The sequence below is a fragment of the Mixophyes fleayi genome, chromosome 12 (assembly GCF_038048845.1).
Source record: "Mixophyes fleayi isolate aMixFle1 chromosome 12, aMixFle1.hap1, whole genome shotgun sequence".
Classification (NCBI taxonomy): domain Eukaryota; kingdom Metazoa; phylum Chordata; class Amphibia; order Anura; family Limnodynastidae; genus Mixophyes; species Mixophyes fleayi.
In genome coordinates this window covers 12,856,400-12,880,024 of record NC_134413.1, presented here as the reverse complement: position 1 = coordinate 12,880,024, position 23,625 = coordinate 12,856,400, and the positions used below count along the sequence as shown (strand labels likewise).

Below are 23,625 nucleotides of genomic sequence, written 5' to 3'. Positions count from 1 at the left end.
CAGGGAGTGAGGGAGTATGCTCTATTTCTATACCAGAGTGAGGATTCTAAAACTTATCTTCAGTATAAATGGTCAGAATATGTGGACGATAATATTGAACATTGGGATACCCTGTGTTGTTTTGGGAATCGTCAAAAGCAGTAATGAGGTTACATAATACAAAGTGCTACAGAATTTGCTGGCGCTATATAAATAACTGTTGATGATGATGACGATAATATATCTAGTCAAAAAAGACAAGGATCAAAGTTTCTGAGGCTATATTTGGCGCTACGGATACGTGCAACTTTAAATCTAGCATATAGACACATCCAGCCCAAATATCCGGCCCTCATCGTCATCAATTCAGACAATTGCACCAAGCCTATGTGACACAAAGATACGACTTTTGGGAGGTAAAGATAAGTGGAAGTCAGATGCGTCTTTAAGAGGGATGGTTCAATTGTCTTCATTCCCGGTACTGATTTTACACGTGACACCCGTGAACCGCCTGTACAAACACAAGGGACAATAAGATACGCTCAAATCAAGATGTAGCTGCAGGATGTGCACACAAGCAGTGCAACAAGTTTTACGCCAGTTGCATTGTCACGTGGCACAAACGGATTTATGGCCAAAATTAAATCAATAACTTAAATAGACTACAAACAATCGAGGCCGAATGCATCCCATCCATTCACTACGGACCAATAACTAAGGTCCTTGTGAGTCCTTTGTGTAGGCCAATTTTCATGAGAATGCCAACCAAAACCAAAACATGAAGCTAATCCAGATCCAAAACCAAAACCAGTTCATGGGAGTCAGTGAGCATCTCTAATACAAAGCGATAACTATAAGATCTCATCCCGTATGGTCGTATCATGTCATATGTGGGGGAATTTGCAGTTCTTTCGATTTCTATCCATTTAGTTCAGATTTTTATTTAGACAATAAGAGCAACAACAAAACATTTTTGTAACAAAAAGTCCATAATGTTGCCATAAATAGTTTACTTGTTTAAACTGAGTCATGTCATATTACAAGATGTGTTTTTTAATTGTAGTGCAATCACACAGACAGACGCACCCACTCCTCTGGTCAAAACACTCATATAAAAACTAAAAATATTAACAACGTCAACACTGACCCTGGATATAGTTCTTACAGGTTGTACAGAGAACATCGTATCCTGCACATTTGCGTTTTATAAGTGAGAGCTGGCATACAGCCTGTCCTGCCAAGATAACCCACCATCCATCAACGCCACTGAAACAATACCCACAGTGCTCAAATAAAAAATGAAAAAACATATACTTCTTTGTCTTTACCAAATATTACTTTTGACTAAACAATTCTCATGCCTAGGAGTACTAGTGTCATATTGTAGCAGTAATTTTCAATTCAAGACAAGTAAAACAATAGATGTCTATTATACCTTTTCCAAATGCAGATTTATCCATCGGGTAAAGGTTCTCTTCTGTACGTTCTCCCGTTCAACTAGGAGGAGAAAAAAAAAAAAGATTTGATTTGAAAACTTACTCGTTACCTATACAAAATATTAAGTACAGATTCTCAAATAAACAAAAACTGACCTCTGACCTCACACCCAGTGTACTTTTATTGGGATCCACTGCAAATGGTACGTTAGGATATGCATGCCTTTTAGTTCATAGTTCAAGGTGGATGCATCAACTTTGATTCACAGAGAGTTACGTTTGACACCACAGGCTAAAATCTGATTGGGCTAAAGCTTTAGATCGCTACTCAGTGCTGTTGTTTAGATTTAGTTTGCTCACATTGGCCACATTTGCATAGAACCCTCCCATTTCGGACACATTCGCTGACCTGACCTAATCTGTGCATTCTAATGTGGTGATTAGATACAAACTCTCTATCATGTCTTCAGCCCCAGCACATCCATGTATACTCTGTTTTCTAGATTGGCCACAATATGTGCTCTGACGCTAGTAAAACACTAGTGAACTTTCCACATCTCCATTCTACCCACATCCGTACCTGTTATCCATGTATGTTACCCTCTAGCTAAGGACTGGTCAACCTTTGGCTCTCCAGATCTTGTGAAACTATATATCCCAACATGCCCTGCCAGCTATCGGCTGGCTGTCTACTGGCAAAGCATGATGGGAGTTGTATTTTCACAAGAACTGGACAGACACAGGTTGGCCAGACCTTTTACATCCATATACTCCAATATGTCGTCAACCACTCTAGTGAAACCTCCAATCACTCCCACATCTGTGAGTCTATCTGTAAAATACAGTAGGGTTTATTGAACGTGAATGCCCATCAGTTACCCATCATTTTAACGGCTACATCAATCACTGGAGGTGATTTATGAAGCACAGAACGTGCTCTGGGCTCTAGATCCACCAGGTGTCTCTATCTGCACCTAGATATCTGCCAACGTACATGGGCTTACAAAGCAAGATGGCGGAGTGTGCGGATGGCACATGCAGAGGGGAGGAGTTAGGAGGAGAGATGGCGTTCCTAGCAAAAGTATGAAGTAGGCCAGGCAGGGAACCTTAGGAGTGAGATTATTGAAATGAGATAATGAGGTGAAGAAGTCGCAGGCTAGGGGTGTTTCTCGCTGTACGGAGGGGGACGCCCCCTTTTCCATCCCGCATAAGGAGTTTAATTTTCCATTAGCTCCAACTTGGTGTTTTCCAGGCTATTAAGTGGGAATCATTTTGTGTTTCCACGTAGATCTTCAGGGAAACATCTTTCCAGTCGCACTCCGAGCAATGTGATAAAGATTTTCACACTAACAAAATTGCCACAATAAAGACAATTTTTCATCATGCTCAATGTAAGACAACAAGCAAAACTAAGCAGTATTTTACCAAAGAAACATATGTGTTTCACTTAAGGAAAGGGGTGGAAATATAGTGGTGGGAGGGTGGATGTTAATGTAACATGTTAATTCACTGTACGACCCATCTTTCATCCACCAATCGGAGCCAGAAAAGTCCTGCGCCAGCTGCAACCCCCAGCTGCACATATATAACGATACATAACGTGCAGCGTGCCCCATAACGTGCCCCAATCACCTCCCTTAACCCACCTGAACTACCTTTCACCAACAAGTGCACATGTCTGAATCTAGGGAGTCTATTTAAGAGGGCAGAACACTGCATCACAGCACTGAGGTCGTGAGTTCAATTCCCGACCATGGCCTTATCTGTGAGGAGTTTGTATGTTCTGCCCGTGTTTGCGTGGGTTTCCTCCGGGTGCTCCAGTTTCCTCCCACACACCAAATACATACTAGAAGGTTAATTGGCTGCTAACAAAATTGACCCTAGTCTGTGTTCCTGTCTGTCTATCTGTCTGTCTGTGTGTGTGTGTGTATGTTAGGGAATTTAGACTAAGCTCCAATGGGGCAGGGACTGATGTGAGTGAGTTCTCTGTACAGCGCTGCGGAATTAGTGGCGCTATATAAATAAATGGTGATGATGATGATGATGAAGTGGTGAAGGGTCAAAATGCCGTCGTAAAGGCCGACAAAAGTCCCTTTTACCTCTTTCTGTTATTTATCAAAGAGTTATTGTTGGAGAAATCATAGATTGATGAAAGCTCATGATGATATTACTGGTTATGTTCAATGGGACCCAGCTGAATCCTCTCTGGCTTTGATCGATCCCTTACGGGGAAAGCCCTATGCATCTACGTGTAGCACTTTCTCCATAAAGAAGAAAACACTTAATTTACTAGCGGGGGTTAAAGCTGGGGACCCCAGAGCAGCCCTGGCGTAGTAATTTGCAGCAGTGTTTCTTTAAGTACCCCTGCGATTTTACCCCTAGGTATAATACCAGAAATGGAATAGTGTTGATATATACTAGTGTTGGCTAACCTGTGACACTGCAGGTGTTGTGAAACTACAAGTCCCAGCTTATTGCTGGAAGGGTATGCTGGGACTTGTAGTTTCACAACACCTGGAGTGTCACAGGTTAGCCAACACTGATATGTACAATAGTACTATCGGGCATGTTCGTAAAGTCAGTGGGAAAATTACCGCAGGTGGCTTCTACCGGCGGTGATCTGGTTCCTTGGCTGATTTATACGTGTGACCAAATTAGACATTAATCTGGTCAATCCTCTCTAGTGCCGAGTGGCTGCCTTCACTCAATTCCTATTCCTTACTACGAGAGGTCACTGCAGAAACGGCTGAAGGGAGATGGATTATATTATTGGAGAGTGAGGAAGGAAAGGTGCCAACAGTTACCCAAGTGCCAGTACTGGTATTTGTGTTTGCACCACCTGTGCCTGCAGCACATTGCCGCTTGCAAGGAAGTGCGAGAGGTAATAGTCTGCAGATCGCAGGACCGGCGCTCTGGTCTCTGTCACTAGAGGTGTTGAACACAGTTAAAAGCCGGGTTACAATACATCCGCAGGGCTCATTACACCATTATATCACCACCTCTGTAAAGTGAGGGTGCCAGCAAAGCAGCTGTGATTACACTACCGTTCAGCGCAGCAAAGCTCTTTACTTCCTCTAAATGACATTGTATTCCAGGATGTGTACACAGGTACCGCTGGGCGCTGTAAACTACACATATGACATGAGTAAGCCCTATGATAACTCTCACACACATACTAACAGCCAATGACTCGTCATCACTTCCCGGATTCTTTTTACATTTAAGGAAAAGTACAAATAACATTAGTATTAAATGCATTCTTGTAATATTGAGAAATATATAGGATATTTCTAATATAAAAGTATATCTAATACTGTAATTCCTTAAAGGGAAAACAAACCCTTGTTTTAATTCATTTCTTGAAGTGTCACTTACACACAATTGAGGCAGAAATCTGGGGCAAAGGGGCAATAGCAAACCAATCTGAAGGTACAGTCAGTCAGTGTAAGTCTAAAGTGTCCAAGAGCTAGATTTACTAAACGGCGGGTTTGAAAAAGTGGAGATGTTGCCTATAGCAACCAATCAGATTCTAGTTGTCATTTTGTAGAATGTGCTAAATAAATGACAGCTAGAATCTGATTGGTTGCTATAGGCAACATCTCCACTTTTTCAAACCCGCCGTTTAGTAAATCTAACCCCAAGTTTCCAAGTCGCAAACAGTTTTTATTGCCTCTTTCTGGAAGATCCCGGAGTGGGGTACAGTGCGTGTGCGGAGGAGGGCGGGGTGCAGTGAATCGCGTCATTTTGGCTCCGCAACGCAACGCAATTGTGTCATTTTGCTCAGGAGGTGGGATCATAATGATGCCATTTAGGTCATGTACAGTAGGCCCCCCGCCCTACCCCCTTCACTAGGAAGTGAGCTGGATTCGGGAGAATGACCTGCTCTCCTGGGATTCCAGAAGACCTACCTGTAATTTCGTGGGCAAGTAGTGTTCAAAGGCATGAATTATGAAGAACAGGCTGCATGGCATGATATATTTATGCGTTCTGATTTCACCGACTATTGTGAATTACACTAACATACACGTGGGTGGAGCGTGTTTAGTGAGTACAGACAAAGGGGTGAAATAGCGTGCTGGGACTTATGGTTCACTGGATCCTTGCCTCGCCAGTGCATTTAGAACACACTTAAAAATGGTGACATTTAACTGGACTAAGCATCTGTCAGAAATGTATGCACTGTCCTAATATACACGTAGCTATTTTATTAAAGACAGAACCAGGTGATTAAATGATGCTGAGCAGTTTAACAAACGTTTGGGTACCCAGAACCCCCCACTACACCGCGGTCTTCCTGGAAAATACCACTGTTGCCAGACTGCCAGTTCAGTTCTGTTTAAAATGGACTACAGTGATCTGCATTCCCTGTGTGCCCTCTGAGCCTTCATCCATCCAGCGGTGACGATATATCAAAGCACATTAGGGTAATGATTACTTTTGGTACCCTATGCGTAGTTGCCCAAAGGCTTCTTTTCCCTCCATCATCTGGTGCCTACGTTCTAATGTTGTATGGTCAAAACGTTATTCGTCTTACAGCAAGAAAAAAATGTAAGAAGGAATAAGCCGAGAATTTACTGAAGCGGAGGGTGGTCAGTGCTGAATATGTCCTCATGTCCTCCTGCACCCAAACCAATTGCCTCCCAATTGCCCAGCCCTTGTCCCAAATAGACTGCTGCAGACGGCAATGTTAGAGGTAGAATTCTGTAGCTCTGTTCGGCTCTAAAACCACAATAACTAAACACTAATTAGAACATCAGCGGTTAACATTTTAATTGGCCCAGTGCTGTTTGTAAATCTCTTGGGGCGTAAAATCAACCTAAATGTGCCCAAAAAGTGTTAGATTAAACGTTAACAACGCTCACTGCTAGTCTGACGGGGGAACCCTGACATTCTCTGGGGGAAATATTTTGTGTAACTTGATTTCTTGTTTAAGCTCTATGATTAGGAGAAAAATTCTGCTTCCTTGTCAGGCACCAAAGGGTTAAATTCAATTAAAGACACAGTTCTAGAAGGGCGCAAAGCCTGGGGTATTTCGTGCCGAGATTCTCACAAGATTCTCTTCCTGACCCCGAGATATTAGTATCTCAGAGGAAATCAACATGACAGTCCGAGAGGGAGAGGGAGGGAAGGTCTTCTCCGGACGAAGAAGAAGAAACTGATCATATATTTCCATTTTAACCAAGTTGCTTTACCGGTAACTTAAATATGATCTAGTTATTTCATTTTTTTTTTAAATGGGTTCCTACCATATCGTTATTTATTTTATCTTTGTATTTATCGAGTGTAAATATTAAAGCATGCATGTATAAAAAGATCCTTATTAGAATACTGTACCTCATTTCTGGGATGGTGCTAGTATGCCTGCTTGCAGATCTCACCATTCAGTACAGTTGCCATTGTTTGACTAGTTCCACATAATCCCCTGGCCAGTCCCCCAGAATCGGGACTGTCCAGACTAAAACGGGACATTTAAGAGGTATTGTAATCAGATACCGTAAAGGACCACTAAATCTTAATTGAAATATTCAAAAATTAACTTTAAAGGTAGAATACATTTTTCAGTGTTACCCTGACTTTTCACTGCAGCCCTGTTACAAAATAAAGGGGCATATTCAATTAGGTTTCCGGTCCGCGGGATCGCGCCGGAACGGGCTGCGAAGTTAATCCAGGGAACCGCAATAAAGCAATAACGCAATAACATGGATTTTCGTTCGCACCCCATAGGGATGCGAACGAAAATCCACGTTACGGCGATACTGTAATACTGGCAATACTGCACAGGTTCCGCGGTAACGCGCGTTACTGCGGACCGGAAACCTAATTGAATATGCCACAAAGTGTTATTTTCTCACTCCACTACAAACACTTGAGGCTCCTCCCACATAAATTGACAATTTCGATACAAGCTGAAGCCAAGGGGTAGTAGAAGGTAGAATAGTGATGTATAGTCAAATAAAACAAACCTTCTTCAAAGCAGAAGCAGAGAGATCCAAAACAAAACTTTGGTTCTGCAAAGGTTTAGTAGAACTGATCTGATTGACCTTTACACTGAAGGGCTAATTGCAGAGTAGAGAAATCTGTGCATAGTCCAGGTGAGGAAACTAGCTAGATTGCTGATTACAAGAATTGAGAACAGGTGTTTGTTTTGGTCATTGAGAACTGTTTCTGACAGCTGTCACCTGGAGCTAGTATTGTCAATTCTCACAGTAACTGTTTTCTGACAGCTGTCACCTGGAGCTAGTATTGTGAATCCTCACAGTAATTGTGAGGATTACTAAAGCATTAGCAAGTTGAGCTGTCTTGCTCAATGAAGCTTATATAAAAGAGACCCTGTTCTTGGGCCATGATTATCCAATAGTCTGACTAGAGCACCAGGCTTTTTGGCGGGGGGGTGCAAAATTGTGACAGGGAAAGGTGTAAACTCAAATTAATTTTAAAATATTAGACAATTTTTGGTCTCTAAAGTAAAAATTAAAACACAAAGGAAAAGTTTTTTAATCTTGACGTATTCCTATGGTATGAAGACAATGAGTCATCCTTAGGCGGACACTTGATGATAAGCAGGTAGAATAGACAAGGATGGTAACAGGCGCAGACAAGACAGCCCCCTCCCGTTCCAAATCTTCACTCTCATTAGCATTCGCTTAAGCCTCGGCTCTGCTATAGTTGTGATTTTAATGAAAACAAAATGAGTGACAAGGATTGCTGTGACCCTTTGAAAACACTGGAACATAAACATTGGAGGTGGTGAAGGAAGCAGGATTTTAAATTATTACTATTATTACCATTTATTTATATAGCACCACTAATTCCGCAGCGCTGTTCAGAGAACTCACTCACATCAGTCCCTGCCCCATTGGAGCTTACAGACTACATTCCCTAACATACACACACACACAGACAGACAGACAGAGACTAGGGTCAATTTTGATAGCAGCCAATTAATCTACCAGTATGTTTTTGGAGTGTGGGAGGAAACCGAAGCACCCGGAGGAAACCCACGCAAACACAGGGAGAACATACAAACTCCACCCGGATAAGGCCAAGGTCGGTAATTGAACTGATGACCCCAGTGCTGTAAGGCAGAAGTGCTAACCACTGAGCTACCATGCTGCCCAAAATTATGGACAAGTTCGTTTCTACCTACCGTGTATTTGCTTGGCGTTACGAGTGTATTAGCCTAGGGATACCTGAACCCTTAATCGGGCCCTGCCCAACAATCTCCCCTATTTCACAGCGGTCTCTTGCAGCCATTCTAGCCATAATTATAGGCCACCAAGCAGTCCAGCATTTAATACGACCCTGAACACGCTGGTATGTTACCTGCTTAATTCACACCTTAGCCACACCTGCGTGGAAGCCCTTGCAGGCAATTAGCTCGGTGTCCCTCGTTTACCTCGGTATTTACATGTTATTTTGTCTGCTACCTGTATTGTATAAACCCTCCAGCTATTTCATGTATATTATTCAGCTTAGTAAAAATCAGCCTTTGATATATTAATGTCAGATAGCGCCTTTACTCGCTCTTTAAGCAGTGCTTTCAATGAGATTTCTGCATTTTATAGAAGAAGATAATTAATAGCTACACAACATAAACCAATGTAATTAAAAATGTCAATTGTGATGTGAAATAACGAGAGATCAGTGGATGGCATCTGTCATCCACCGATCTGTCTTTATTTCACATCACAATTGACATTTTTATACATTAGTGTATGAATGGCGACAGATGAGCAGTATTTTAGTAGAAGAATGGAAAGCTTTCAGTGAATTAACGTGACAATAGACATTACTTTGGAAGTTTTTACTTTTGCCAATGTCACAAACCAAAAATCCAGGAAATGTTACACAAAGGGACCACGAGAAAAACATTAGCGGAGATTTCAACCTCAACATCGGTAAGACATGTCTCCGTGGATTATTCCGGAAGCATATCGTGCTGTATTAAATCTCCCCCAAAGTGTCTACCCAAGGGGACCATAAAAATACAGAATTGGAGCGGCCGGAAAAGTAAGTGCAATTGACCTGGGAAAAACGTGCTGCACGTCCAGCTGGTAAGTGATCCCCAGGGGTATATTTACTAAGCTACGGGTTTGAAAAAGTAGAGATGTTGCCTATAGCAACCAATCAGATTCTAGCTGTCATTTTGTAGAATGTGCTAAATAAATGATAACTAGAATCTGATTGGCTGCTATAGGCAACATTTTCACTATACCTCCCCAGACTCCAAAGGAACACTACCCCTTGTGGTCAATGTGTAAATGATAAATGATTGACTTCCTAGCTCACAAATGCATGCTTCCCAACTGTGCCGATTTTGACTGGACATCCCGATTCACAGGACGCAAAAAGGGGTGGAGCTTAACAGGAAAGTTGGTGGCGTTTTGCAAAAATATGTCCGTTTGTGGACGTGGTTTCGGCGGAACGGAGGTGTGGTTTATTTTACCCTGCTTTTGGGACCTTGCATGTTAGCAGGAACAAAAATCCTGCCGGTCGGGACTTTTGTTCCAACTCCCAATCGCTCCCAAATCAGAGCCGTGTGCACCTGCCACAGGTGTGCGCTGTAATGTAATGGTGTATTTAGGGGAATGAAGAGGGGTGTTTGACTGCCTAGCTCCTCAAAAGTGATAGGCACACCCCCAGGGAACATGGCATACCCAAGTGGGAGGACCACACCTCCTATTCGGAGGAGGCAAGCCTCTGTCCCGATTCAAAAACATATAAAATGTTGGAAAGTATATGGCTTTGTCCAAAATCTCACTCAGACATTTTCGCTTTATTCAGGTATAGCAGCTCTACAGATGGCACACGGCTTTAAACAGCATATATTTTTTTCTGCAGTATTAATATGTCTCTTTAAACCTCCAGGAAGTGAGGTGTGTCGCTCAGTACTTGTATTTCAATAGTTGGCTTATCACCTAAACAAACTATCCCTGTGTCAACAGAGCAGTCGCCCTGTGTATTTAATGGACACTTACTCTCATACTTCTGCCACTTCCACCTGTAACTAACACTCTCCAGCTGTTGTCTACAAGTATCAGCATACACTGCCGGTCGCTGGGATTTGTAGTCCCACAGCAGCTGGAGAGCCACAGGCCAGCCAAGTACACTAGTGAACAGCTGGTAAAAAAAAAAAATCATACATGAACCGCAAGTAACATGTTACAGACCATCGTTTAACAAGCTAGAACGGAATACACTGATTTTTTTCAAGACTTCATCCCTTCCAGTGCCCATATATATTGGGAGACATTTACTAAAACTAGCGGACAAGCAACTGTTCAAAAAAGATGTTATAATCCATACCAATCAATACTATGTTTGTTTTCATCAACTATACTACGAAAAATAATCTAATCTCATGGTTTCCATGTGTTACAATACCTTTTTTCTGCTCGCTCCCATGCTGGTGCAAACTCTGAGCCCCCCTTCCCCCATCAGCTTACTTTCAGTTTTTACAGTACAGGTACAAAAAGGTAAAAACATCTAACTGAGCATTCTAATGGCTGCTAATTGGTTGTTAGGGACAACCAATGAGAATCCACCAAATCCTGTGTTCAACCAATGCTTACAGGACCTCCCTCGCGGCTGGCAAATACACCCACGGCCAATGCTGCCTGTAACTTAGCACTAAGCAGGTAGGTGGAGGGTTATATGGGGAAAAATGTAACGGAAATCTTAGACAATGTAATGGCAGATGCCTATAAAAGTGCATTTAGCTTTCACGCACGTGGCCACCATTGGATCCTGTTTGTGACTAGTTGGAGCCTGTAATATAGAATGCAGTTTCAATCACACCTCCCACAGCGACAGAAAAGTGCGCACAGGGTGGCATAACACAGATAGAGGTACAATTTACAAATGCAGGATTTGCAGAGAGGGGGTTTCCACACCACGCCGCCAGTGGGCGTGACCAGAATGCTTGGTGGCGTGGCTATAATTTTAGACAGTGCTTGGCTGCTCTCCAACTCTCCCTATCCCCATAATATACATGGTCAATGCTGCCTGCACTACTGTTAGATGCATGCAGCTCTCTCTTTTCGAGCAGAGCCGTGTGAAGCAGGGGCAGGGTCCAGCCACCTGAATTATACAGTGCCCCAGGCTTGGAGGGGGTTTCCAGGCACTAGGTAACCCCCCCCCCCCTCGGTTTGCCTATGCCTGCCTAATATAACAGATAATAAGAGTCACAGGTGATGACCTCAGGCAGTATTACATTGTATTACATTACAGCGTCAAGTGGTATTAAGTATAAAGTGCATTAACTCACTACACAACAGTACTCATCCCAAGGGAGGTGATGAACGTGAAACCGATACACAACAATGCTGCTCATTGTTCGATAGGTACAGTACAGAGGTGATGATGTCAGGAGCTTGTGATGTCTTGTTTTGCAGTTTAGCAAGAAGGCCATATTAATTATTGTTCTTGTATTTGTATAGCATTATATGCCACAGCAAGGTACAGTCAGAGGACTTTATTTAGACACACGAGTTCTGCTCCAGTGGTGCTTACTATCTAATTTCCCTATTTTTGGAACACACAAACCAGGGCCAATGTTGTCAGAAGTGAAAAAAATCTACCAGTATGTCTTAGGAAACTTGATCACAAATACAGGAAAGAATATACAATCCCCACACAGACGCTTGGTGGGAATCAAATCCAAGACCCCCACATAACGAGACAGCAATACTAACCACTGTGCCATTCTGCTGCCCATATGTGATTGGTGTTCCTAATACTTTTCAGCTGATAGAGTTGTATAACAAAACATGGGTTGCAGCATTCATACTATTTAACAGTATTTTTTTTTTTTTTTTATGTTTTTCCCATTAAAAAGCTTAGTATCTTCCTCCCCCCCTAATTTCCAGGGGTAGGGAATTTTTTTTAACGATATGTTCTTATATGAGATATACCGTATCTATTTTTTAATATTGACCAAATGTACAAAACTAATTTCCTGGTTTTGATAACAGAAATACATTTTCTTTTAACTCTTCTTGTTTTGCAAACTTTGTCAATTAGTTTTTTTTTTTTAATTAAGGTTTTTAAAATATAGCATAATTATTAATGACTGTGTCCTGTGACTATGTTATGTGAATAACTCACTGCTGATGTGAAAATGGGTGGAGTTTCACCTTAAAGTGGGAGTTTCCGGCTGATTGGGCGGGGTTTGGGAGGATTGGAGGTGGGGCTTATGCTGTCACGATTTTGCACGTATGATTTTGGGAGCTACGGTACATGGACAGGGACTGTTAAATTTTAGTCAGGGGAAAGGGGGGTGAAGACTCAGCTCAGCAGCCTATTAGGGACATTTTAAGGGAAAAAAAATTCAGGTAGCCCAGGGACTCAGCCCAAGGTAGCCCATACTTGCAAACTTCTAGCAGTCGGCGTCCGGGAGTTGCCGGGGGGAGGTGGGCGTGCAGGGGCGGGCCTCAGAAAATTGTGTCTTTTAGCCAAATGCCGCAATTCCCTGAGAATCGCAGCATTTTGAATCTAATTCTGCCTACTTCACTAGGAAGTGGGCACATGCGAGAGGCTGCCATGCTCTCCCGGGAGTCCGGGAGACCCACCCGGAATCCGGGAGTCTCCTGGACATTCCGGCAGAGTTGGCAAGTATGAGGTAACCCACTAAGGGACCAGCCCCTGTACATGGACTTCCACAGCAGTGAATTGTGCATGGAAATTCCTTTCAAGTGTTAGCAACTACACAGATATTCCTCCAGATCAGATTAGAATTGTAATATAGGAAACCGCTTTATAACTTACGCTCTCCTTAACTCCTTTACATTGAACACAGAAAATATAATTTTTCCTTTTCTCTGCAATTGCTCATGAAATTGGAAATATCTGCAAAAATATTCATATACCAATATTTTGCAAATGATGGAAAGTTTAAACAGTTAAACACAAGACTCCAGCCTGAGATCCCAGTGCACACTGCTGACTTAGGTCACACAGGTCGGAACGCAGTGTGTACTGTGTGATATAAATATTGGGAACAGTGCTTACACCAACAATACTGGCCCATACTGACACTAAGCAGCTCTCACAATGGAATCTTTCATCACCTACAAAAGGGGACTGCGTGGATGTCCCTAATCACCTGTCTGGCGGCAAAACGCCAGTGACCTTGACTAAGTGTGCGGCAGACAGACCGTGAGACGAACGGGATACAGATCTGGCTTTGTGTGTGTGACGTCTTTTGATGCTTTGCAGGTTGACAGTTTCCCCTGTAAATGTGTCAGCATTCCTCTGGAATGAAATGATTTTTATTAGCTTATAGCTGACACTTAGCTAGAACGTTACCATACACAGATAATATAAATGCTTCTCTGTTTCACCTACATGCCAGTGTGCATGGTGCTATGCAAAATTGTGTCAAAATCTGCAGCCAGTCAGACAAGACTAGGAGCCAGATGTACTGTTCACTTCACAGTGTTTGATGCCTTAGATTTCTAAAACATCTAAAAGGGAAAAATGGAGATGTTGCCCATAGCAACCAATCAGATTCTAGCTATCATTTTGTAGAATGTACAAGATAAATGAGAGCTAGAATCTGATTGGTTGCTATAGGCAAAACTTCCTTTTTAGAAGGTTTGATAAATCTACCCCTAATTTTTCTTCCCCACCCTATTCCCTTCTAAACTAATGTCTGATAAGTAAAAAAAAACAGGTTTAGCTGCAGTTTATGGAGGAGGGTGACAGGAATGTTTAGCCAGGATATATAGAGAAGGTCTTATCTGACAGGAAAACAAGACTAATGGCATACTTGCCAACTCTCCCGGAATGTCCGGGAGACTCCCGCATTTTGCGAGAGTCTCCCGGACTCCCGGGCGAGTGTGGCAATCTCCCGAATTCTGCCCACTTCACTAGGAAGTGCCCACTTCCTAGTGAAGTGGGCAGAATTAGATCCCAAACGCCGCGATTCCCGATGAATCGCGGCGTTTAGCCCCGCCCCCCGCTGTCAAATGACGCAATTTGCGTCATGACGTCACAGGGGGCGGGGCCGAAATGACGCGATTTTGGACGCCCCGCCCCCTCACGCCCCCCTCCACTGGCTGGCTCCCGGAAGAGAGCTGAAGAAAGTAGGTAAGTATGACTAATGGTGAAGCTGTTTGTACCAGGCGGTACAAGCTTAGGGCTTTATAAATAGGCACCACAGCCTGGTACAAACAACGCCACCATTAGTCTTGTTTTCCTGGGCAACCAGTGGCTCTCCAGGTGTTGTGATACTACAAATCCCAGCATACCTTGCCAGTATCAGCGGCCTATCTTCTGGCAAAGCATGCTGGGATTTGTAGTTTCACAAACACCAGGAGAGCCACAAGTTGGCCAGCCCTTCCCTAAACCATGCGGAGATGGCTTTTTAAGTAAAACTGTAATTTAAGAAAAGCCGAACACAGGAGATATGCATTAGGCAAAGTACAGCATTAACCGCAGTCCCCATAATACTCAATGGGGACTGTGGTCTAGGCCAGTGTTGGCTAACCTGTGACACTCCAGGTGTTGTGAAACTACAAGTCCCAGCATGCTTTGCCACTATATAGCAGCTTATTACTGAAAGAGTATGCTGGGACTTGTAGTTTCACAACACCTGGAGTGTCACAGGTTAGCCAACACTGGTCTAGGCCATTTAATTAAGCTTCAAAAATCTTAGCTTTTCGGAGCTTGACTAGGATGGATAACCACTGAATTTTGTGGGGAGTGGGATCTTCAGATCTCTCTCCGGCAACGTTGCTGCTCTCCCCTGTACGGTTTTCTGCAAATGGCATCTGCAGTACTAGGTCATGGGTCATGCACGCACAGTAAATACTCTGGGTCAGAATGTGGAGTCTTCATTAGAAAGACGCAATGGCCGGGGCAGCCTTCTATCGGATGCGCTGCTCCAGCATGACTTTATTAGTAAACTGCCCCGTAGGGTTATCTGCCATAGTTGCGATGACATATGATAATTAAGGGGGCAAAAAGTTGGCAATTATTACATAGGCCCCTGTGTCACAGAATATATTGATTTTTTTTTTTCTTTTTAGACAAATTTTATACAAATATATTACACTGTATAAGAACTAGAGGTGCTCAGATCCGTTTTTTCTGAAAACCGAACCCACCCGAACTTAGGGGATCCGAGTAGGCTCGCGAGCCGGCTCGGTACTTTCGCGCGTCCTCAGATCTGAATGGAGGCAAAGCGCCATCATTGCGTTGTTGGATCTCGCGGGTTTTGGATTCCATAAGTACCTCCCTCCCCAGGAGATCCAGTGCCATTGCTCACAGAGAAACAGGGGTAGCAGTGTTCTTGTCACTCTCCAGTCTCCAGTGACATTGCTCAGGGCCATTGCTCAAAGAGAAACAGGGGTAGGAGTGTTCTTGTCACTCTCCAGTCTCCAGTGACATTGCTCAGTCCCATTGCTCCCACAGAAACAGGGGTAGCAGTGTTCTTGCCACTCTCCAGTCTCCAGTGACATTGCTCAGTGCCATTGCTAACACAGAAACAGGGGTAGCAGTGTTCTTGTCACTCTCCAGTCTCCAGTGACATTGCTCAGTCCCATTGCTCACACAAAAACAGGAGGGGTAGCAGTGTTCTTGTCACTTGACAAAAATTGACTGGAAATGAATGTTATTGAGGTTAATAATAATGTAGAAACAAAAAAAGAGCCAAATTATGTGATCTTAGCACCAAAAAAAAGATTTTAGAAAAAAATAGGGATCCAAAACCAAAAGCAAAACACAGGGGTCAGTGAACATCTCTAATAACAACATTAGATCAATTATATGGATAAGCTTTGAAATGAGGTTACTGTGCCTTTAAAACTAAACTCGTAAATTCCCTGTATGTTGTGAAGATGTCCATACGCTGATGTACCATTAGCAATTAGCGACCTATTGTTGGTAGGAAGTTAAGACACAGACAGAACAGTGTCCTCTATTATATCATTATACTCATTGGTCACTAGCCACTTTCACTGCACTGTGAGTTACCAGCTACAACCGGCCTCCACCATATTAAACTACGGTAACATTAGTAATATTAACTGCTCACAAATGTGTTTCCATTTCATGGATAGAGTATTAGAAGCCTGCAGGGAATATCACGCCGTAACATTTTATATATTCGCGGAACATGGCACCGGCACACACGAGAGGAACATGCATTTCAGAGGTGGCAGTAAAGTTTATGGCAAGATAAATCTTATAAAAGTTGGAAAATGTATACAGACGACAATGTCTTAAACGCCCTCCAGTACCAGTGAGATTCAGCAGACCACACATCGTTATGATTAGAATAAATGGTATAAAAATATACATATACTGTATATATAGAAGTGGGGGGCACAGCGGATACAGACTGACAGCCATTAAACTGGCAGAAGAAAGTTTATCATGGCGGAAAATAGTCCACTGGTTCCTTCTGTAAAGAGAGGGAGCTTGGAATGAGATCAATTCCTATACTCCAGCACTACATAAAACAGGACAATTCCCGCTTCCAACGGCCAAGACACTTGTTGCCCATGAAACATTAGTTACCTTAAGAGCATCGGACCTGACGCACCTTCCATTAATAATGTCTTATAAAAATAATTTCATGAATGCTTGAGAATCTGCCCCTAAAAAAATAACACTCTTAGATTCCTACTTTGTGGGGTTAGAAATAAATCTAAGTATAAAAAAAAGAAAGACACGTGCCAAAAACGTACCCTCGGCAATCTGGGGATTTTCCACCGTTTCCTATACTAAGACCACCGGCTAAAAGGCAAAGTAACCTTTAGCCTACAGATTTAAAAAGACACTGGGGCTTATTTATCAAGCTCTAACGGCTGTTTCTGCCGCAGCAAGGGTCATTTTAGTGTCCGGATTAGTTATTACAGCCCCAACACCAGAGAAATCACCGACTTCTCTGGTGCTAAAACGACTCAACTTATTGTGCGGCGAAAAGCTTTGCTTTTTTTGCCGTTTATCGTGAAATTGTAACCCCATCCTGATCCTACCTACTTTGCAGCTTCTGCTGCAGAAAACCATTTCAATGCCACGCATGGTCAGTATGAGTTTTAAGTGGCGGTACAGCTAAAAAATCTTTTGCCCAAAAGCGGACATACACAGAACACTATCACGGAGACAGACTGTTGTCGGCAGCTCTGTCTCGGCTGCCAAAATTAATAAATAGCTCCGATAATTATAAGCAACCAACGGCAATAATAATCGTTATTTAATTAGGGAACTCACTGATAATTAATATATAGATCCCATTGACATTAAAACATTTTTATCTACTTGTTTTATGGTTAAAAATCTAGGCCACGTTCTTTATCGATGTAACAAAAAGAGGATTTCAAGTTAACATTCGTCTTTTATTGATTTGGAACCACCGGAGTTCGTTTACAGAGCTCTCAAAACATGCGCAACTGGTTCTTTTTTTACAGGTATTTTGGGGGGTTCTGTTTTATATTAAAAATATTTTTTTCATTTGGATTACAATGGTTTGGTAAGGCTTTTAGCCAGTTAAAGTTTAGTTGTAAAGTTAGGTTTTTTTTGTTTTTTTTTATATTTAATAAACTAGCTCTACGCTGGTTAATTACAACAGGATAATTTTATAGTGGAAGTCAATCAAGCGTGTCCAGCGCTGGGGCTGGGTGATTTTGGGGGGCAGAGGGCACATAGAGTGAAGAATACAAACGATACTAAAGACAAGTTAAGGAAAGATTTCCCTTTCCATTCTTTCCTTTTTTAAAGCAGTTGGCAAAGGGCTAAGCCCAAGTACCCCCTGTCTGTATCTGGAGATGGCATGGACGGAGATGAACATGAGTAATACACAATGACGTCTCGTACATGAACAAGTGATTATTTATCATGTTTCTCGTTACACAAAGATCGTTCTCTACAAACTGCCTCAAACTCCAGCTGCCCGTGATGATATCATAACACTGACGTCTCTGGGTACCAGCGCAGAGCCAGCTGTCTGACTGATAACATTGTTATTGTTCTGTGTTGTGACATTCAGACATGGGACTAAATATATTGTTTTACTTATCAGTGGAGAGCTGGACAACACCATCCACCGAGTGTGTTATTATCAACATGTAATTACAATAGGAGCTGAACATGTGGCCACATGTAAGGTGAACTCGTAAACACAGAGATGGTGAGCGACAGGGTCTTCTTGTACTCAGGGTATACAAGGAATGTATAGGGGGCTAATCATTTAGGTTCCAATTAGAGATGCTCAGGCTCGGTTCCTCGAGAAACGAACACACCTGAACTTAGCGGATCCGAGTACCGAGCCGAGCTGGCTCAGTACTGTCGCGCGGCCTCGGAATAGAAAACAAGGCAAAACTACATTGTTACGTCATCGGATCTTGCGATTTTTGGATTCATTTTTAAGATCCAACATAACGGCTGGTCCCAAGAACAATTCCATCTTGCCCCATTTTTCTTTTCTGCCACTGCTGTGTGCCAATGTGTCCTAGATGTGCTAGGAACTGCCGTGTGTTTGTGTCATTGCTCTGTCGCTTACCATCCAGCCAGGTCGCTGCAGTATTTGTCCGAAAGTGTACGAAAATAATAATGTGACCTGTGAGGTGGTCAAAAATGACTGCAAAAGACTTAAAATTAGTGTTATTGAGGGTAATAAAAATGTAGGAACAAAAAAAGGTCAAAATTATGTGATTTTAGCATATTTTAGGATTTTTCCTAAAAACTCCAAAACCAAAACACACGAGGGCGGTTTTGCCAAAACCAAAACCAAAACCAAAACACGAAGCTGATCCAGATCCAAACCCAAAATCAGTTCACGGGGGTCAGTGAGCATCTCTAGTTTCAATTATCTTTATTCATGGGTCTGAACGATTCAGGCAGAAAAACATGAACATTATTTCATGGTGATTCAATTCTTATAGTTTTCACACTTTTTGTGCACATGGAAATAGGGCATATATGACGGTGATGAAACACTTTACCCCTTATCAACATTAATTTGGAAATATCCCAGAACTTATAACTAACAGATTAGACTAATAATGATAATAGAATAACCTATATACACAGAGAGGATATTGCTCCGTGAAAACATGAAAAGAATCGACGATGTAGATAGAGGTTAGCGACGTTGCGGCAACATTTTGCACGCGAGCTTTGCAGCGCTGTGACGTTCCGATGATACAATCTATAAACGTTGATCCAACCATTCCGCACACTGTGGGTCTGATTTTTAATTTAGGAGCAAACCATGTTACAATGCGAGGGGCACAAATTGACTTATTTTTTGCACACAAGGAAAATACTGGCTGTTTTTTCATGTAGCACACAAATACTTAATAGCTTTATTTATACACTGAAATTAAAGGTAATCTATGAAATGCCGTATCCCCACTATAAATCTGTCCCTACACTTCAAATTTACCTCCCCCTCCAATGCAACATGGTTTTGCCCAGGTGCAAATTTGCTCCTTTTCTTTGCTTTGCTCCTAACTAAAAATCAGGCCCTGAATGTGTAAATTCACATTTCACAGTATTTATAGTCTGTGAATAAAGCTGGGACAACAACGGCCAATACATCCTGCACTGTGATGTGTTTGGGGTAGGATGAAGGACACCAAAGGGCCAAAACATACAGAATTTTATGACCAGAAGTGATCAAGGAGAATGTTCCACGGTTTTAAACATTTCCCTGATCTCTGCAAACAGATTTACAATGCCAGAAATGTAGCACTGAATACGCCTCAGTGCAAGTATACAGTTGTGGAACTACACGTCCCAGCATGCTCAGCTGGAGGGCCGCAGGCTGTCTACCTCAGTTTGCACGGTCACCTCCGAGTAACCATGGCAACTAGATATTTAGAATTTCCGTGTACCTCCATATCTTATCTTACAGACATCATGGAACACACACACGCAATCCCACACACCAACATTCTGCCTCTGACACGGTGTTAAGATATCAGCGCTGATTAGATTCCTTGAGGGAGATGTCAAGAAAATAAAATAATAACAAAAGACCCAGAAACTGATCATGAGATTAATGTGATATTTTTGGCTAACCACTATAAAACATCATTGCTCTTATACAGCCTTCCCTTGTCTATACTGCTTTTGGCAGGTATTAAAACTAATCAAATGCTGTCTTCTAGTGTTGTGAAACCCCTCTGATTAAATAAGAACTCAATTCAGAACGCTCTCTTTCCTCCTCCTGTGTGAGGTCTATAATATCGAAACACATAGCCTAAGAAATACCCATTCATGCAAATGGAAAGTTAATGATGATATGGATCAGATCTGTCTTAGTAGGAGAGAAGAGACCAGCACTGAATTACTGGAGATTTTGGGGAGTGTGATCAGAGAATCACTGCACAAAAGGCTCCCTCAATGTACTCCAGCCACAGCTAAATGGTCAGTATAGACGGAGTTTCCATTTAACAAACTACAGAAAACTCAATAAACTAAAATAATATTATCCTTTTGTTATAAAACAGTGATAAGCTCAGACTTGTCAAATATCATCATCATCACCATCACCAGCTATTTATATAGCGCCACTAATTCCGCAGCGCTGTACAGAGAACTCACTCACATCAGTCCCTGCCCCATTGGGGCTTACAGTCTAAATTCCCTAACATACACAGACTATGGTCAATTTTGATAGCAGCCAAGTAACCTACCAGTATGTTTTTGGAATGTGAGAGGAAACCGGAGCACCCGGAGGAAACCCACGCAAACATGGGGAGAACATACAAACTCCACACAGATAAGGCCATGGTCGGGGATCAAACTCATGACCCCAGTGCTGTTAAACAGAAGTGCTAACCACTGAGCCACCATGCTGTCCATATCAAGGAAAATCAAGGGGATCTCGTCAGGTAAAACCCCCCTCCTTCCATTAGTATTCTGGAGGCGGGCCACCAAACCATTTTGGATGTCCCTTCTTGGAAATTACGGAGGGGAGGTCCAAATGGTAAATGTTGGGAGGGGGGTGATAACGTGATTTGCAGCAATATGGCTCCGTCCCCAGCTGTAAAATGATGAGATTGCCTTAACAGCGGGGATGGGGCCATGATGGCATGAATCAAATCATCAGGACCAATCCAGAGGAGCATGATGATGTAAATCATGTTAAGAGCCACCCCCCCTCCTTCCATTAGTATTCCGGAGGCTGGCCACCAGACCCATCCCTCCCTTCTTACATGGCGAGGCAGGATCGGGCTAGGTGGCCTATGCCAATGCTCTAGATGCAGTGACGGATCCAGGGGGGGGGGGGGGCGATCAGGGCAATCACCCCCCAACACATCAAGCATACCTTAAAATTGCGGCCAAGATGGCGATCAAAGTGGAGGAGGGGGCGGGCCACCATGGACCAGCCAATCAGAATGAAGGAGGAGCGTGACTATGCCAAGTCATCCCCTCTAAAAATAAAGTCTAGGGGGTAAATGTATGAATCTCCGGATTCTTCATCTCCGGCATGTTCAGCCTCTTCAGCGCTTAAATTTAAAGCGGCGCTGCATTGTAAAGGGAAACTTCCATTTACAATGCAGCGCCGCTTTAAATTTAAGCGCTGAAGAGGCTGAACACGCCGGAGATGAAGAATCCGGAGATTCATACATTTACCCCTAGGTCTGCCCCTGTCTAGATGGTGTTTGCAATGCTCTACATTGTAAGCTGGTCACATGGGGCAGCCGTGTATTTGATAATAGCTGTTTGAAAAACATGAAACTAAAGAACATAAAATGACATTGGCTGTGTATAACCAATCCCACAAAATGGCACGCCACACCCACAGCCATGTAAGCCACACCTACAACCATGGAAGCCACGCCCACAACCATGGAAGCCACACCCACACCCAGGCAATCCACACCCACAACCATGCAAACCACACCCACACAATTGCAAGCCACACCCACAACCCCCGTAGCATCACTTGTCTCTCTGGTGTCAGAAATGATTACTGCTGCCATTTTCACAAGTTTACTTGGATGTTTATTTTTTAATGAACACTTTGCCCCCTCTATTAGATCCATTTATCAGTTGTGCAGTTTACGTCCGGCCATTCCATCCTGCGGCAGGCACAAGTGGTTGCCGTGAGTTACAGCACATGTGCACACCTAGCACCGTTGTAATAAATAAGCCCCTATGTCTGAAACTTGTAACCCGGAGACCCAGCACAGAAACCCTTCTCAGTGAATGAGAGACTCTTTGTCATACAATGCCCTGCAGTGCATGGTTACCACACCAACATTAAATGTTAAACAAAGCCACGCTAATCCCATAAATGTTTGTACCATGGAAAATTGCCCATAGCACCTGCAAGTGAATGCCTGAACGGCCTCATACTGAGAGAACTGTATCTGTCTGACGTTACAAGCACCAGTGAGGCTTCTAATAACTCCGGTGCATTCATGTACAAATGTACAGGGCAGCAGTGGAAGGGGGCTATGGGCGTAGCAATCCAGGAGTGTGTGGTTTAACTAGTCCCTATCATACTTTGTGTATCTGGCGGAGGGATACATCGGATCTTGTTTTTGTGTTGTATATATTTGGTGTATGAAACTATCCTGTGTAATGTGTTACCGGAAGTTCTACAGTAAAGAAGCGTGTATAACCCACTGTGTCATGGTTTATAAATACGTTTTTTGAAACAAAAGCCACAGACTTAACAGGCTGTATTTAGAGGGAAGGGAGGGAAAGGGGTTAGGCCAAAGCCTGATTATTGGTTCAGGCCGCACTAGGCCAATACGCTCATAGCGCCCCCCTCACGTTCCACGACAGGCTAATACGCGGTTGGTGAAAACAAATTCTTATATTAAAATCTGGTTTCCTTTAACCCCCCCCCCCCCCCTCCCAATATTGTTTATGATCCCGTGGTTTCGAAACACAGCTCCACTTGGCTTTTTAAATGGGTCAGGACAAACTTCGTCACTCATTTAGTTTTCATTAAAATTAGAACTGTATAGCGGACCAGGCTCAAGAACAGTGAGTTGAAGAACTACTGTGGTTGGAGATGTGGAGGGGCCATCACGCTTGCGCCCGTCGCCATTCTTTTCCTCAAGCGCCCACCCCAAAGATGACTCGTTGTCTTCAGCCTTTGCCCCAGGAATACGTTAAGATAAAAACCTTAGTACATTTTTCTCTCATGTTTTCTTTTTACTTTGGAGAACAACTAATCTTTTAGGGTTTAAAATTAATTTTAGTTTAGGCCCCTCCCTGTCACAAGTTTGCACCCCCAAAG

The 23,625-nt window shown here is 42.9% G+C and overlaps 1 protein-coding gene across 2 annotated transcripts in view; it reads right to left on the bottom strand.

The window, feature by feature from the left end:
• Positions 1 to 23,625, bottom strand: part of CLMN (calmin) — a 97,212-nt gene that overhangs the window by 33,470 nt on the left and 40,117 nt on the right. For both annotated transcript variants that reach the window (XM_075192733.1, XM_075192734.1), the window contains exon 2: positions 1,415 to 1,476. In XM_075192733.1, coding sequence (XP_075048834.1) covers positions 1,415 to 1,476 — 62 coding nt within the window. The remainder of the gene's footprint in view (positions 1 to 1,414; positions 1,477 to 23,625) is intronic.